This window comes from Schistocerca gregaria, chromosome 5, assembly GCF_023897955.1.
Source record: "Schistocerca gregaria isolate iqSchGreg1 chromosome 5, iqSchGreg1.2, whole genome shotgun sequence".
In the NCBI taxonomy this organism is placed as follows: domain Eukaryota; kingdom Metazoa; phylum Arthropoda; class Insecta; order Orthoptera; family Acrididae; genus Schistocerca; species Schistocerca gregaria.
Genome location: NC_064924.1, coordinates 287,305,163 through 287,322,489, shown reverse-complemented (window position 1 = coordinate 287,322,489; position 17,327 = coordinate 287,305,163). Strand labels below are relative to the sequence as shown.

Here is a 17,327-nt window from a genome sequence, read left to right as displayed (position 1 = left end):
ACATCGAATATAGATTTATGTATCAGGAAGTCATTTCTGAAAGTATTTGTATGGGATGTAGCCATGTATGGAAGTGAAACATGGATGATAAATAGTTTGGACGAGAAGAGAATAGAAGCTTTCGAAATGTGGTGCTACAGAAGAATGCTGAAGATAAGGTGGATAGATCACGTAACTAATGAGGAGGTATTGAATAGGATTGGGGAGAAGAGGAGTTTGTGGCACAACTTGACTAGAAGAAGGGATCAGTTGGTAGGACATGTTTTGAGGCATCAAGGGATCACAAATTTAGCATTGGAGGGCAGCGTGGAGGGTAAAAATCGTAGAGGGAGACCAAGAGATGAATACACTAAGCAGATTCAGAAGGATGTAGGTTGCAGTAGGTACTGGGAGATGAAGAAGCTTGCACAGGATAGAGCAGCATGGAGAGCTGCATCAAACCAGTCTCAGGACTGAAGACAACAACAACAACAACAACAACAATTGCAACTTCAGAATTGTCTCTGAACTTGGCAAGCAATCACAGTATTGCAACTTTAGAATTGTCTTTGAACATACCAAGCAACCACATATAAGGAGAAGGAAAGGAAAATGGTGATGAGTCTGTGTCCATGTGTGTTAAGGTATAATGTTGCAGTTGTTTTTTCTTTCCTTGTCTGCCATAGAAATACTGGCAATGAGATTTTTCATCTGTGTTTTATGGTTCCTGCTGTTGATTAGTTTGTTTGATAGACTAACATTCTGTTTTACTCACTGCTTGAGAGGTTTTCTAGTGAATGGAATTTTGCCTGTGTAACTCTGTTTTGATGGGATAGCGTATTCCTGTTTTTGGTGTTGTCACAGTCTATATTCAGTGGTGTTAGTCACATTCTATGAATCTTCACAGACGATCTCAAGCATACCATGGTGGACTAGCATTCCTGGGAAGATATCATGAACAAATATCCTAGAACACTCTGGGTTTCTCTTCCACAATGAACTCTGCACTCTGTACTGTTGTTTCGAATGGAATTTTTTAGTTGATGCTGTTGGGTCTGTATTGTCTTCATTAGTTTGTTAGTATCTTTCACATTTCTGTGATTATTCAAGTGGCACGACTGGCATTGTGTTTTTGCATACAGTTTGAGTGTTCTTTTCCATTATCATGTCTCCCCAATCAGTGGAACTCTTTGTGTCTCTTATCATTCAGTTACAGCAGCAGCAAATTCAGACACTGCCACAGGCCATCACTCAGTTCACTCAGGTTTTGGCTGCTACAGCCACATCTTGTTCTTCCACTCCCATATCTGCGCTGATTTGTGTTTTTACAGTCAGAATGAAGACTAGCACCAGTATTGTCTACAGTAGGAGTTGCACTTTAATGACTACAGAATACGAGGAATGCAATGCAGTGCTAATTTTCTTCCCAATACAGGTGCAGAAATGTTTAGTTTGTGTTGTCAGTTTTTCCCAGGTTCTCATACAGAGGACATAGACTATGAATAGTTAGTGGAATGGTTAAATGTGCAGTTTTGTTGTGTCAGTTTGCCTCCGGCTCAGCAATGCACATGCCATGCCCTATTTAATGTCAGACAATCTTTTTCACAGTGTTCAAGTGAGCCTGTCCCTGAACAGAGTCCCCACAGGGCATCCAAGTTTTGTGTGTGTGCCATGGGCTCCCTTCAGTCAGGTTGTTTACAATATTATTGTCATGTCCTGCAGCACTCCTTGTCATATTCTCAGAGCTCTACAACTACAGCCACTATTGGCCCAGCCCTTGCCTGTGATACCATCAGATACTGCCTGTCTCATCGTCTATGTCAGTCCCGTTGGCACTGGCCCCCTTATGGTCTGCCCTCCTCTCAGTGTCACTCCTGTCAGCTCTGACATCACCTGTCCATTTGTCCATCTGTTCCTCACTCTTCCTGCTGCCACCCCTAGCCTTCCTGACATCACCAGTCCTGTGGAACTGATCCCAGTTGTCTTGATAAGGTGTTCAGTGCCAGCCCTGCTGTGGCCAGTCCTCTCATCACTGCTGCCACCTCCACCGCCACCCATCATTCCCACTGGCTTTGCAGCAGCTGCCATGTGGATACTCCAGCTGTCATTTCCGGCCCAGCCACAAGTTTTGTCACTTGCGCTGGTGTCACATATCTTGTACTGAAAGGTTTCTGGAAAGTCAAGGATTCTGGTTATATACTCACATTTTGTTTTTTGTTCTGTTCAATACTGTGTACTTGAACACCAGTTGTTTGTTTGTTGTTCCATGGTGTTTCTGAAGGCTGCTGCAAGTAGCGAAACACTGTCAAGGGGTACAATTGACCACTGGTGTCCAAGTATGTGGTGAAACAATGGCAAGGGTGAGTGTTTGCCACTGATAACAGCTGTCACTCACCCAAGTGACTGGACTGGTCCAGTGCCTCCTCGTCAAGCTCCAGTGCATAATCTGAGTCCTGTGCCTTTGATGCCTCTTGTGCCGTCTCCTGTTGGATTCCACATTCTGCACCTTGAAGTATCTTCAACAGGGTCATCCTTCCCAGCCAATGATGTCCCTACCCTCCACCACACCTAATGCTGCTCTGTCACATTGAGTCTTTGCCATAACGCAGCAGCCATGGGTAGCTTCCTACAAGACAGCTTCACGATCTCCTTTGCAAAGGGGAAGGGGTGTTGTATATCAGCAAAATGCTACATATGTCCACTGCCAGCCGGTCATGTCTAACATGCGGAGTTGCCTACCCACTGCCATCAAGTGTCCCTCCTCCAGCAATTGTGTATTCAAATAAGATGGGCACCGAGTCCCAACACCATGCTCTATACAGACAGCATGTTTATACACAGTTTGTTACAGGCTCCACTAGGGGGCACCAGCTATGCTTCAGAGCAGCGCGAACCAGGAAATCGGCAGTGCTGCTATCAAAGAACAAACACTGTCCACACATACCAGTTATGTGACCACAAACTTACTTCCATCTGCTGGGTACATATAGCCAGGCATAGCCTCCAGCAGGCCAGTTCCAGTTCGAGCTGCAATTCTAAGTTTCTGCACAGTGCAATGAAATTGCCAAGACAAGCCAGGAAACTCAACCCTGCTCCACATAGTTGTGCCTACGCTATTCCATGAGGTGCAGATCCTCACAGATATCACCTTACAGCCATACAGGATGACACTTCCAGCAGATCAGTTGCCACAGCAGTAAAATCTGTGTTTGTTAACGCAGTGGCCATAAACAATCTTTAAGTACTTGTTTTGGGACAAACATCATTGTGATTTTGTGCAGTTAATAAAGTGTTTGTACTTCAACTTCATAATAGCCTTTGAACACAGCAAGCAATCACTTATAAAGAGAAAGAGAGAAAAATTAACCTTCTGACCTTTGCCAACCTACTTTCAGCACCCACCATAGAGGCATACTACTGCAGCCTCTATAACAGATTAGCTATATTCTCCCAATAAAGTGAAGTTCACCATCTACCTTCCCTACTACTGATGCTACACTTCGTTCATTATCCCTAGCTATTTAAACAATGTGATGGGACCAATCAGAACATCACTAATACTGTATTTGAATATTACAGGATTATTTTCCCTACTTGTCTGCATTCTATGTTTACAGCAAGCTGCCATTCATCACATGAAATAGAAATTCTATCCAAGTCATCCTGCATACTCATACGGTCACTCAATGACACTTTCTCTTACACTATAGCACCATCAGTAAATAGTCACAGATTTCTGCTACCCTATGGGTCAGATTTTTTAGGTATACACATTCCTATCATACTTCTCTGGGGCACTCTTGACAATATCCTTGTCTCTAATGAACTCTCGCTATCCAGGATGACATACTAGGTTCTCTGTGAATATGTATGATATTACGGTGCTTGTGTTGTTCAGAATTACGATGAAATGTTTCTTCACATATGCATGCATGTCTGAAGGAACAGGCACTGCAGTAATTACTGATGTTTGAAAAACAAGAAATGTATTCACAGTTGTGAATAAGGACAACTGTCAGCTGTATAATGTAGTGATGACAATGAAAATTTGTGCTCAACTGGGACTCATATTTATTCATCACTGAGTGCAGGTTATAGACATGAAGTTGATGGCACTTGGAAGTTTGCATCTGGACATAGAGCATGCTCGAACAGCATAATGGTAAAGTGACTGCTCACAATAAGTGGGAGGTCTGGGTTTGAGTGCCAATTTTGAACAAATTTTCATGTCTTCATTTCATTGTATGGCTGATGGTTGTCCACATTCACAACTGTGAATACATTTCTTTTATACTAAGATTCTATTATTTGAGAAATCTTTGTGCCATTCACATATCTGAGAACCTATTCCATATGCTGGGACCTGCAGCGGGACACTGTGTCAAACATTTTCCAGAAAGCTATGAATATGCAATATGCTTGTTGTTGTTCATCTATGATTCACAGGATACCATGAGAGAAAAGAGCAAGCTGAGTTTTGCTCAAGAGATGATTTCTAAATTTATGCTGATTTATGGACAGAAGTTTTTCTGTCTTATGGAAAATTACTACATTCGAACTTAGAATACTGGTATGCTCAATAAATCTGCAGCAAACCGAGATTAAGAATACTGGTCTGTAATTTTGCTGATATGTTCTTTTACACTTCTTATATACGAGAGTCACTGGTGTTTCTTCCAAGCATTTGTGACTTTGTGCTAGGCGAAAGTTTCCTGATACATGCAAGCTAAGTAAGAGGCCAATGCTGAAGAGCACTTTCTGCAAAACTGAAGAGACACTCATCCACACAGGTGACTGATTTGTTTTCATCTCTTTCAGTTGTTTCTCAATGCCAGAGATACCTATTTCTGTATCCTCCATCCAGGAGTTTGTGTGACAGTCAAACAATGGCATGTCTGTAAGACGCTCCTACATGAATAACTTTTTATAAACATGAAATTTAAAACTTTGGGTTCCTTTTGCCACTTCTGTTGCCATATCAGTCCAGTAGATAAGTGACTTACAGCTTCTGATGCTTTGCATACACTCACTCTGTGATCAATGAGAATCAGTCATGGAATTTTCCAATGATTTCTTCAATACTCATATCTGTCAAATAGTCTAGACGATCCTTGTCATAGACGTATGTTCAAACACATTTAAATTTTTAAATCAATATCTAACTGTTATCAATGATGGTGAGATGTCACCTTAAAGAGCATAAAATTTAACTTCTATCGTGTTAAATGTTTCCTAATTCAAAAGCAAAAAGCAAATCACTGAATGATTCTGCAGGTTTTTTTCTTTTCAGTGAAAACTACACAGTAAAATTTAACTGAAATAGCAGGTAAAGGCAAAATAACTATGCCTCAGATGCTGGCATCCACCAGATGACTGCTTATGTCAGAAACATCTGTCTTAAATTAGGGGGATTTACTCAGCCACTGCATATCTTCTCCTGTAATGTACTTGCAATTGTGGAAGCTTACGATTAAGATCTAATATTTTAGGTTTCTTGACACTTGGTCTCATTTTTATTGGCAAGGTAGTGAATGAACTACTGCCAGAGTGGAAAAGTGAATTAAGTCAAATAATTCAAACAAGTACTCTACTCACTCCTCTGTTCTGCCTGAATTGCACAAATTGAAATGAATAACCCCTCACCTACCTTCATTTTATTGTTAATCTTTACAAAGTATGCTGTTCCTTAAATTCAAGCTAGTTATATTATATGGATAAATAAGGAGGAATAATAATTCTGTGTGGCTTAATGCTGTTGAATTTTCACATCTTTGAGAGGTGTGGGCTAGATTAAAGGCTGATTGAAAACACACTGTACTCCCACAACATTTCAGTGTCCAGGTACGCAATTTCTCATTAGACAATGAAGCTCAACACAAGACGGATGATGATAGTGAAATAAATCTATAGGAATTCCCCACAATAATAAACATTATTTTTCCCATGGTTTATGGTGCCCACATTTCACCTTTTCTATGTCTACATCTACATGAATACCCTGAAATCACACTTAAGTGCCTGGCAGATGGTTCATCAAACCACCTTCACAATAATTCTCAATTATTCCAATCTTGTACACTACACGGAAAAAAATGAATGTCTCTGTCTTTCTGTATGAGCTCTCACTTCCCTTATTTTATTGTGATGATGATTTCTCCCTTTGTAGGTCAGCGCCAAAAAATATTTTCACAATCAGAGAAGAAAGTTAGTTGGCGAACTTTCGTGAGAAGATTCCACTGAAATGAAAAATGCCTTTGTTTTAATGATGTCCGCCCGAAATCCTGTATCATTTCAGTGACATATTTCCCCTACGTTGCGACAATGAAAAACATGCTGCCCTTCTATGAACTTTCTTGATGCACTCTGTCAGTACTATCTGGTAAGTATTCCACACCAGACAGGAGTATTCTAAAAGAGGACAGATAAGTGTAGTGTAGGCAGTCTCTTTAGTAGATCTGTTTCATTTTCTAAGTCTCCTGCCAATAAAACACAGTTTTTGGTTAGCCTTCCCCACAATATTTTCTATGTGTTCCTTACAATATAAATTGTTCAGAATTGTAATTCCTAGGTACTTAGTTGAATTTACAGCCTTCATATTTAACTGATTTATCGTGTAATCAAAGTTGAATAGATTTCTTTTAGCACTCATGTGGACGGCCTCACATTTTTCATTACTTAAGGTCAATTGGCAAATTTTGCACCATACAGATATCTTGCAATTCTTTTGAATCTTCTGATGACTTTGCTAATTGATAAACAGCAGCATCACGTGCAAACAACATAAGACAACTGCTCAAATTATCTCCAAAATTGTTTATATAGATAAGGAACTGCAAAGTGCCTAGAATACTACCTTGTGGAATGCCAGAAATCACTTCTGTTTTAGTTGATGACTTTCCATCAGTTACTATAAACTGTAACCTCTCTGAAAGGAAATCATGAATCCAGTCACATAACTGAGATGATATTCCAAAAGCACCCAGTTTCACTACAAATTGCTTGTATGGAACAGTGTCAAAAGCCTCTTGGAAATCTACAAATACGGAATCAATTTGAAATCCCTTGTCAATAGCATTCAACACAGCATGTGAGTTAAGAGCTAGTTGTGTTTCACAAGAATGATGTTTTCTAAATCTGTGTTGACTGTGTGCCAATAGACTGTTCTCTTTGAGGTAACGCATAATGTTTGAATACAATATATGTCCCCAAATCATGCTGCATATCGACGTTAATGATATGGGCCTGTAATTTAGTGGATTACTCCTTCAACCTTTCTTGAATACTGGTGTGACCTGTGTAACTATCTAATCTTTGAGTACAGAACTTTCAGTAAGCAAATGGTTGTCTGGACCAGAAAACTAGCTTTTATTAAGTGATATAAGTTGCTTCACTACTCCAAGGATATGTTGTTCATGTTCGCAGCTGTTCTTGTATCGAATTCTGGAATATGTACTTTGTCTTCTGTGGTGAAGGAATTTCACAAGGCTGTGTTTAGTAACACAGGCTGTGTTTCTTACCCAAGGTATCACCCCTAACCATTGTACTGTGATGCAAGGACAAGCCCTGTATTTGAGCCACATGGGCTCTATACTCAATTGATTTCCTCCCCCTAGGATCGTCTTTGCCTCTTAACTTTGGACCTCATGAGTGGCACCTTTGATAATGATAAAAGTGCAACATGGAAAGGTTTCTTCATCAGTAAGGTCAGTGAGGAATTGGAGTTTGTGTTGGAACAGTGAATACCTCCAGGCTTTTGATAGTGCGGGGCCCAATGGTCAAGCCTGATGATGGGGAAGCACCTGGTTCACAAGCAGTCACTGTCTGTCTCACCAAGTGGTTTCCGATCGTGGGCATTTTTAGCACAGTTTGGAGCCGATGGCTACTTGGCGGTGTTTAGACCAGTTCAACACTAGCAGAGGTGGCCCCGTCCTTTTATGTCTTAAGGAGCGGAAGAACAGTCCTGTCCTGCCCAAGCTAAGTGAACTCCCTGTGTCTCTTGCCTCTCCTCCTCATCTTTCACCTTCTGAGGGTTTTTGTGTTACCTTCAAGCACGAGCAATCCCACTGCAGCAAGACTATTTGCTATAACCATTTATGACAACTGCTGCCTTGCCTGCCCTCCCCCCCCCCCCCCCCCCCCCCGCCCTTTTAAAAATAGTTGTTTGTTACTTATGAAAAAATCTGTACTTCATTTCAACATACGAAAAGATGTTTTATAAGTAATGGCAGCTGTCTACACGTAATTTTGCTGAGCTTGTTCAGTGCATTAAGTGATTACAGATTTAAAAAAAAGAGAAACCTGTGTCTGGTTGCTTAATGATCAGATAATTTGGTACAGTTATTTATTGAAAGGGCCTGTCTTGCTTGTCTTCCTTTAATATCATTGTTTGCTGCTTACAAAAATCTGAAATTCTCATTTCAATGTAATGACAGGTGGTTTCTATAACTAATGATATGAGAAATTGTACTAAACTTAAGAGCATCATTTATCTGACTGTAACTGTGCACTAAGTGATCACCTATCTTAATTTGGTGAAACTGATTATTGGAGTCTGTTGTCTTACCTGCATCCCTTTAAAAATTATGTCCTTTTTGTAATAGTAATTAAAAAAGACTGTTTGCAGTTTCAGCATAATGACAGGTGTTTTGGTAATTAATAGCAGCTCATTCTGAGACATTCAGCTAACTTCTCTGTAAACTTATCCCAGCAGCTGACTATTCAGTCAGTCTGGTTGTTTGTTGAAGCACTGATATCTATTTGATGATAATTAATTAAAATCCTGGCAACTGTTTTAATAGTATTTGCTTTGTATCAGTCTTAATAAAATTGTTGTTTTTTTTCTCTGTCTCTCTAAACCTGTTTAACGCTGTAACAACCATATGGGGACTCAAAGCCTTCCCTCTGGGGACACCTGAACCTTCCCACTCCCCACCCAGTTTCACTTATAAATGAGAAATGTCTTTCAGCTAGCATGCAGATACATCCACTCTGTAATGGCATTTGTGGTTAATAACAAAGGTGAACATAATATAACCAATACAGTTAACAACCACATTACCAGAAGTACAAATAACATCTATATCAGCAATGCATCCCTATTTAAACTCAGAATGAAACATTATTTTCTTGTGCCAAGTTGGCGATAGACTTCAGGCATGATATCAGTAATCCCCAGATATTCAAAGGCAAAATGACAGAGTCCGTTATTATATCAATGAAAATAATCAAATTTTTAAAATATAATTGGATGGACGAAAAATCTACTCGCTAAGTGGCAACAAGAGAAAACACATAAAAGTTAGTGAAATGTGCAAGCTTTTGGAACCAGTGGCTCCCCCTTCTAGCAGAAGGTTTGAAGGGGAAGGAAGAGGAATGAAGGAAAAGGACTAGCGAGGTTTAGGAAATGGGAAGAATGATGCAAAGTTACCCAGAATCCCAGGTCAGGGGAGACTTACCAGACAGGGTGAGAACGAAAGACTGAGTGTTGTGGAGAACAATGGACAAGATTTGGGATTTCAAATCTCATCCAGTTCAGTCCCCAACATTCAGTCTTTCCTTCTCATACTATCCTGTAAGTCTTCCCGGACAGAGGATTCTAGATGACTTTTCCATGATTCTGCCCATTTCTCAAACCTTGCAGTTGTTTTCCGTCATCCCTCCTCCATCCCCTTCAACACCTCTAAGAAGGAATCACTGGCCCCTAAAGCTTGCTCATTTCATTTTATCTCATGTGTTTTCTCCTGATACCACTTGGTAAGTAGATTTTTTGTCTATCCAATTATATTACAGAGTCCTTTATTAGTCATTCTTTCTCTAATTTATCAGAATATTTGGACTCATCGGTGGAAATTAATTTTAAATAAACATTAATTTTAATTTTAAATAAACTAACATTAATTTTAAATAAACTGACTTTGCCAATATATAGACAGCTAATAGCATTCTGTGTAAAGATACCTAAACCATTTATTTCAGGTATTAGATAAAACTAGCACTGAATAGTGTTGGGCAAGGAACAGTGGCTTTCTCCAATTCAGTTGCTATTTTTTTCGCATATGTATAAAGTAATTCCTATAATTAACAAAGTAACTAATTAATATTAGTTATGTTTCATTATCAGTATATTGTATAGCACTGTCCTGCACTGGATGCTTCTAACTGTTAGTGTAGAACTTATCCCATTATGGGATTAACAGAACAAAATGTCTGAATGACTCAATTCAGTGTGGTTTTCTTTGTCTGTGGTTTTTCATCTTAAACTGAAATGTTCAATAGCTTTCCAATTATGACCTCAATAAGCAATATGCCATCATCAAATGGTGCTCCTTGTTAGAGAAATCTGTAGCAACAAGTCACAATGTCTTCAACAATTTACATGGATAAAGCTTTCCAGCAGGCAAACTTTTATGAGTGATTTTAACACGAAAAAAAAATTATCACAATCAAGTAGAATCTACATCTGGCACCTCATTCAATATCCAGAACAGATAAATAGCTTCTTATAATGTATGGTGCATTTGAGCATGGCCATTGTACAACAACTGGTGAACTGGAGGCAATGTCTGAATTTTCCAAGAGTTTATGCCAATGGCTTTTAACAGAAATTTGGAAGGTGTAATAGGTCAGAGTAAAATTCATTCTTCATGTGTGAAATAGAGAACCAGCTGTTTGAATGTATGACACCAACAGAACCTAGAAGTCAGAAATTAAGGAAGACATTACAATGTGGTAATGGTATTGGTAATAACAATGAAGCCAAAAAATGGTTCAAATGGCTCTGAGCACTATGGGACTTAACTGCTGAGGCCATCAGTCACCTAGAACTTAGAACTACTTAAACCTAACTAACCTAAGGACATCACACACATCCATGCCCGAGGCACGATTCGAACCTGCGACCATAGCGGTCGCGTGGTTCCAGACTGTACCGCCTAGAACCACTCGGCCACACTGGCCGGCTGAAGCCAAAGGAAGGGAGCTTCAACAAACTGAATATGGCACAGCAGATGAGATCTAATGTGAATATAATCCTTGCTTTTTTTTTTATGTGACTGTATCTAATCATGCCACAGTAAGCGAACAAAAATTCCTTCATGTGCTAAATGATTATCTAATACACTATGGCACTTGTTCACCAAAATTCTCCTGTGCACATTACAATGAATGTCAGGCAGCTTTGTCCAAAACGAAATGAGAATTGTTTCTTGTCAACCTTATTCATGTGATATCCATTTCCTAAAATGAAAAGAATCTTAAACTGAAGTATTTGTTGATAGGCTTATTAAAGATCAAAATAAAGTTTCTGAAGGCAGTAAATAACATCAATTTAGACAACTTAAAAAATTATTTCCAATAATGGATAGACATGGAACAATTGCATGAAGTCTGATAGTACATTTAAGTGGATTTCATTTTGAAAATGTTCAGTCAAATATTTTAATAAAAGTATTGTTATAAAGTTTAGTTAGCACTTGAGTTAAACTTGTGACCATGGCAGTAATTATTGTTCACCACATACTTTTATAAACCTATTATTTACTATCTAGATTACCCTTCAGTCACAGATATAAGAAAACTACTCATATTACAATATATGTATCATTTTCTTCACATGCATGGTTACAGTGCTTAAGATAAAGACATACTTGTAAACAATTACTTCCCTTGAGCTTCAGAAAGCCTTCAATAACTGGGTTAAAGTTTACCACTAAGTAAAATTTCCATCTATGGAATATGCAGATAGATATAGTGTTTTGCACTACATTTGTCAACATGTAATGCCTTATGTACTGGATCTTATCAAATATGTATATAAATTTATGGAGACCCTCCAAGAGTCTGGGACACTGTCAGGTTGATTTCATTCTTTTCGTTTCTCAGCAAGACGAGACTTCTTTCATCAGTGTGTATAGATTATTTTAATCCTGACTTGTAGTCACAAGGTATTTTAGCTTTGAAAATAATTTTCACAAATAACCTACACTCCACCAAATGCAAATTTTAGAGCACTGTTCTGCACTATTAATGTTGCTCCTAATATCTACAGTACAGTGGGATGATACATAGATGAAGAAATTTAAACAATACTTGTATATAATTTCTTTCAAATTTTGAGCAGAGATTGAATTTTGAACTTTGACTCCAGGTTCCAGGAATTTTTGATAAGACATCATGATTCCACTAAGATGGTCTGTTATTTGAATAAAATGTTTCCTTCATGATTACTGGTCACTGACCACATGGTCATCGTCAACTGCCATCATATACAGGGTGTCTCTGCTAACAGTTGTCAGGTGCATTTTCTCTGGTGTTTTGGCAGATATTTGCAATTTTGTTTTTGTAGTGTATAGCTGTAGTCAGACCAGATAAATATTGCTCATCATTTCTTTCATGCAACACCTAGTGTCGATGGTAAGTCTGGGTTTGTTTCCCATCACAAATAAAATTATTTTTAGGTGGAATTTTAACTGTCCATCCAAATTAGTCTAATGTGATACTCATTTTACCAGTAAGTTATTAACACACAAAGGATAACCAGAACTCCAGCATTACTGAGGAATGCTGCTGCATGATGGTAGCAGTCAATATGGGCCAGGGCAGTTTTGTCACTGCAGGAGTACCGTTCCTTCTCAATAAAACAAACACTGCTGGAGTACCGTCCCTTGTCAATAAAACAAACTTCACACTAGATTAATCTGAGACCCCTCTAGTGGTTGAGAACGCAAAATTCTGCTTTAAAAATAATTTTGTTTGTAATGGGAAACAAACAGATGCTTTCCAATGACAATGGGTGTCATATGAAAGAAGTGGTGAGCAGTATTTGTTTGGGTTGGATCCAGCTGCACATTGTAGAAAATAAAAATATCTACCAAAACAACAGTGAAAATGCACCCAACAACTCTTGGGAGGGACACCCAGTATATTCCAATAGCAGACCGCATACACAGCCATAAAAAATAATAAATAGTAAATAGTAAAAGAAAATCTCCAACAGTTGAGCAAATTCATTCCAATTTGCTGAACTGACTATAGACTGAATTATAAGGTGTGACAGATTAGTCTACACCCTTGAATAGCCAAATGAAATATTTAATATGGCAATAGAAGTGATTAAACTAACCTGTTATTTTTTGGAATGCAAACTATGGCCAACTGGTTTGAAAAATCATTTGAACATAACTCACCATTTTATTTACAATGTAGGAAAAGATAGATTGCTACTTGCATAAAGAAGACATGTAACACTGCAAACAGGCACAATCAATACACTTACACAGAGCTTTTGGCCACAGTTCATCAGCAAAAGAGAAACACATATCATTCACACACAAGCTAGCACACCTCATGCACACATGTACCTGAATTTTAACAGCTGTCATTACTTTCACACTAAAAAATCACTCCCATCAGCATGGCCACCTAGGTATGCCATGTAGGCAGTGACAATAACTCACTCGCTCTGTATGCTCAGGGTCTCACCATGGCCTTCACAGACAGGCACTAGCTCCCAGACCTGGTCTGCAAACAGATCTCCCATGCCATTTCCCCTCACACCCCCAATCCTCCCACAACCCCCAAGAACCAGCCACACAAGAGTGTCCCCTTCATCATCCAGTACCATCCTGGATTGGAACAACTGAACCACATGCTTTGTCAGGCTTTTATTACCAATCATTATGCCCTGGAATGAGGTACATCCTACCTGAGATACTTCCCCCCCTCCTAAAATGGTGTTTCTTCAGCCACCCAACCCCCACAACATGCTATTCCATTTCTATGCCACTTCCAATCCCAAACCCTTGTCACAAGGATCATATCCCTGTGGAAGACACAGGTGCAAGAACCGCTCAATCCACCCACCCAGCACTACCTATTCCAGTCTTGTCACAGGTTTATCCTACACTATCAGGGGCCAGGCCAACTGTGGAAGCAGCCATGTCATTTACCAGCTCTGCTGCAATTATTGCACAGCTTTTGTATTGGTATGGTACCAACCAACTGTCAACAGGGAAGAATGGCCCCCACCATACTGTGGCCAAGAGCATCCTGTGGCACAACATGCAGCTGAACATAACATGCTTGATTTCAATGATTGCTTCAGTACCCTAGCCATCTGGATCCTCCCCTCCACCATCAGCTTTACTGAACTGAGCACATAGGAGTAATCCTTACAACACATTCTCCGCTCCCATAATTATCCCGGCCTCAACCTATGGTAATATACTGTCCCCACACCCTCCACCCAAGTTTCCACCCCCTCTGTCCTCCCATCTAGTCCTCACTCTCGTCTCCCACGCTCTTTGTTTACCACCCTCAGCCAACACACTCACCCATCTCCTCTCCTTTTTTTGCTTCTTTTCCCCCCCACCTCCCTGCCCCACAACCTCCTGATGCTGTGCCTGTTGGCACTCTAGTCACTGCACCACTCCACCAGATATTGTTCATCTCTCTCCACATCCATACACTACTATCCCTTCCTTTCCCTGCCCTGTCCATATTCCTGCTTGCATCCCACATGATTGTTGCATTCTGGAGGTGGCGATCATGTATTCATGAAGTAAGTGTGCTTGCTTGTTTGTCTGAATAGTGTGTGTTTCTCTTTTGCTGATGAAGGCTGTGGCTGAAAGCTCTATGTAAGTGTCTTACTTAATCCTGTCCACAACTTAGTGTGTCTTCTTTATGGTAAGCAGCAATTATGTTTTCCTACATTATTGATATTCCTACCTGCAGTTTCCACTGTTTCATTTCACCATTTTATTTTTTATTTATGACTGCATATGCTCTCTCATTAGCATACATATAATCATACAACAATGACCACGTAGTTAAAATCAGCCAATAGTAAAGATTAAAAACTGTAATTCAAATAACAGACAGCTACAGCAGAACTCAGGACATCTTATAATTGGTGTTTAATCCTTGAAACTCATATGGGAAACAAATGCTATCAGATATTGTTTCAGATGTCTTCTCCTGTCTCAAATCTTGCAAAGCTATTTCAATGAAGTGCACAATTATTCTCTTGAGGAAATGCCAAATGGACCTCATTATACCTCAAGTTATACTGATGGCCAAACCAAGTAAGTTTTTCCCCGAACAAAGTTCTTTATAAATGACTGAAAAATACCTGAGAAGTGAACACCAAAATTAGTTAATTTCAACTGAACAACACTCTTAGGTCACTTTTGAGTCACATAAAATACAAATATATTACAAGCTTACAGTAAATCAGTAAATAATTACATAAAAATTAGGTTTATCATGAAGAAGAAATAGGCTACATTAACTGAAGTCATTTTTTTCTCTAAACACAAGAATGTGACAGATTTTCATTCTGTAGTGGAGTGTGCAGTGATTTCAAACTTCCTGGCAGATTAAGTGTCAGACTAGCTGTCAAACCTGGGATATTTGTTTTTGCTGGCTACTGCTCCACAAACTGAGCTATCCAAGCACAACTCACAACTTGATCTCATAGCTTTACTTCTGCCATACCTCATCTTTTACCTTCCAAACTTCACCCAAGTTCTTCTGAATTTCTATCAGGACTGCAATCCCGACAGAAATGATACTGTGGGAATGTGGCTTAGCCACTGCCTAGGGGACTCTGTAGCTGAGTGTGTGCTGATCTGAAACTTCCTGGAAAATTAAAGATGTGTGCTGGACTGCAACTCGATATCGCAACCTTTGTCAGCCAACGCTTCACCAACTGAGCTATCCAAGCTTGGCTCATGACCTGTTCTCGCAGCAGGACTCGAGTCATGCTTGGATAGCTCAGTTCATGAAGCACTTGCAGGTATAAAGGTCCAATGTTCAAGACCCAGTTTGGCACACAACTGCCAGGAAGCTACAGTTATATCATGCCTGCAAGAGTTAACTTTCTCATCAGGTCTCAATAATTGGCTAGTTATAAATGTATTTAACTTTTCCAATCAAATTTATAATTCACTGGCTGTAATAGAATTACTGTTCCAGACTTTTTATATAACCACATTTGCTTTTTCACTGTTGGATTGTCATGACATTTAGTTTCACTATTTGTATTATGCTAATATTGCTGTTTCTTACATACAACTTGCAATATTTCTCAAAAATGTAGTGAGGAAGAAAAATCCCAGTTCTGTTTCAAAAAATGAGATATGAGACAATAAAGGAATTCTAAACTGGAACTGATGTTCTCCCTTGGAGACTTCCTGAAAATCTATAACAATGAGAATTCTGAAATTATAATATACATATCAGTCTGTCATTCTTGAGGCTGTACGTTTATCAAGAGATTCTCAATATCAGCTACTTTCACTTGACTGGTTTCATGAGACAGACTTTCTTTTATCTTTGTTAACATGATATCTGTTAATTTTTGTTACTTTAATAATAGTGGTAGTAGTAAATATAAATGTCTACCTCATTTTCTAGAACTTACCTGTGAGCATGACAGAACTCTGTTTGTATTTACACAAATCTTTATTTTTGGGTGACTTAAGACTTATTATCTGATATTAATAATGCTGCAGAAACTACCACATCTTCACCACAAACTGTTCTTAAAATTTAAGATAACATTAATTATCACTATTAGCTACCATGGCATTTAAAAGCAACATACTTACGAAGGCTGCTTTGCATTTTCTTCATTTTCTGAAGGTACCCTCGAAGGACCATAAGTCTGTATCAATGAGTGCCTGTTATCTCCTCCAGGCATTTTATCTTCTTCTTTTCCTGGAATGTCAGAGCATTATGGAAATTGGAACATAAAGAGTTCACTACATCAGTTCATAAAGTGAAATGTCAAAACAATAAATTTGTCTGACTAGCAGTAAAATACAGCTGCTTATAAGTGAAAAACTGGTGTAAATGCCAAGACCAGGAAATATTCTCTCATTTAATAATTAAACATTGAGTTACTAATTGAGTACTTAGTGTTGCCTGGGTATGTATTTATTCCAATTCTACTATTCAATTTCCACCTTTCACCTCTCTCTGTCCATGTCCTTCTCCCCCCTCTGTCCAATGCTTCCACCCCCCCCCCCCCCCCCCATCTGTCTCCTCTTCCCCCCTCTCTCTGTCTCTCTCCTCCTACCACTCTCTCTGTCCCTCTCCTCCTACCCCTTTTTCTGTCACTTTCGTTCCCCCCACCCCCACCCCCCCCCCCCACCCCCCATCTGTCAATTTCCTCATCCCTTTCTCTGTAAATTTCCTCCTATCCATCTCTCTGTCCTACTCCCTTCTCTCTCCAGGTTATCATCCTCACCCCAATATGAGGTTACCAGTTCTTACCCCCACACTATTTATTTCCAGACAGCACATGACATGTGTACCAAGATTGGTTGAAATTGATTTAGGCATTTAAG

General features: G+C 39.2%; 1 protein-coding gene across 13 annotated transcripts in view; it reads right to left on the bottom strand.

Annotated features, from left to right (window-relative positions):
• The window catches only part of LOC126272639 (protein madd-4), a 1,706,630-nt gene that overhangs the window by 235,312 nt on the left and 1,453,991 nt on the right, over positions 1-17,327 (bottom strand). For all 13 annotated transcript variants that reach the window (XM_049975622.1, XM_049975626.1, XM_049975621.1 and 10 more), the window contains one exon: positions 16,587-16,695. In XM_049975622.1, coding sequence (XP_049831579.1) covers positions 16,587-16,695 — 109 coding nt within the window. The remainder of the gene's footprint in view (positions 1-16,586; positions 16,696-17,327) is intronic.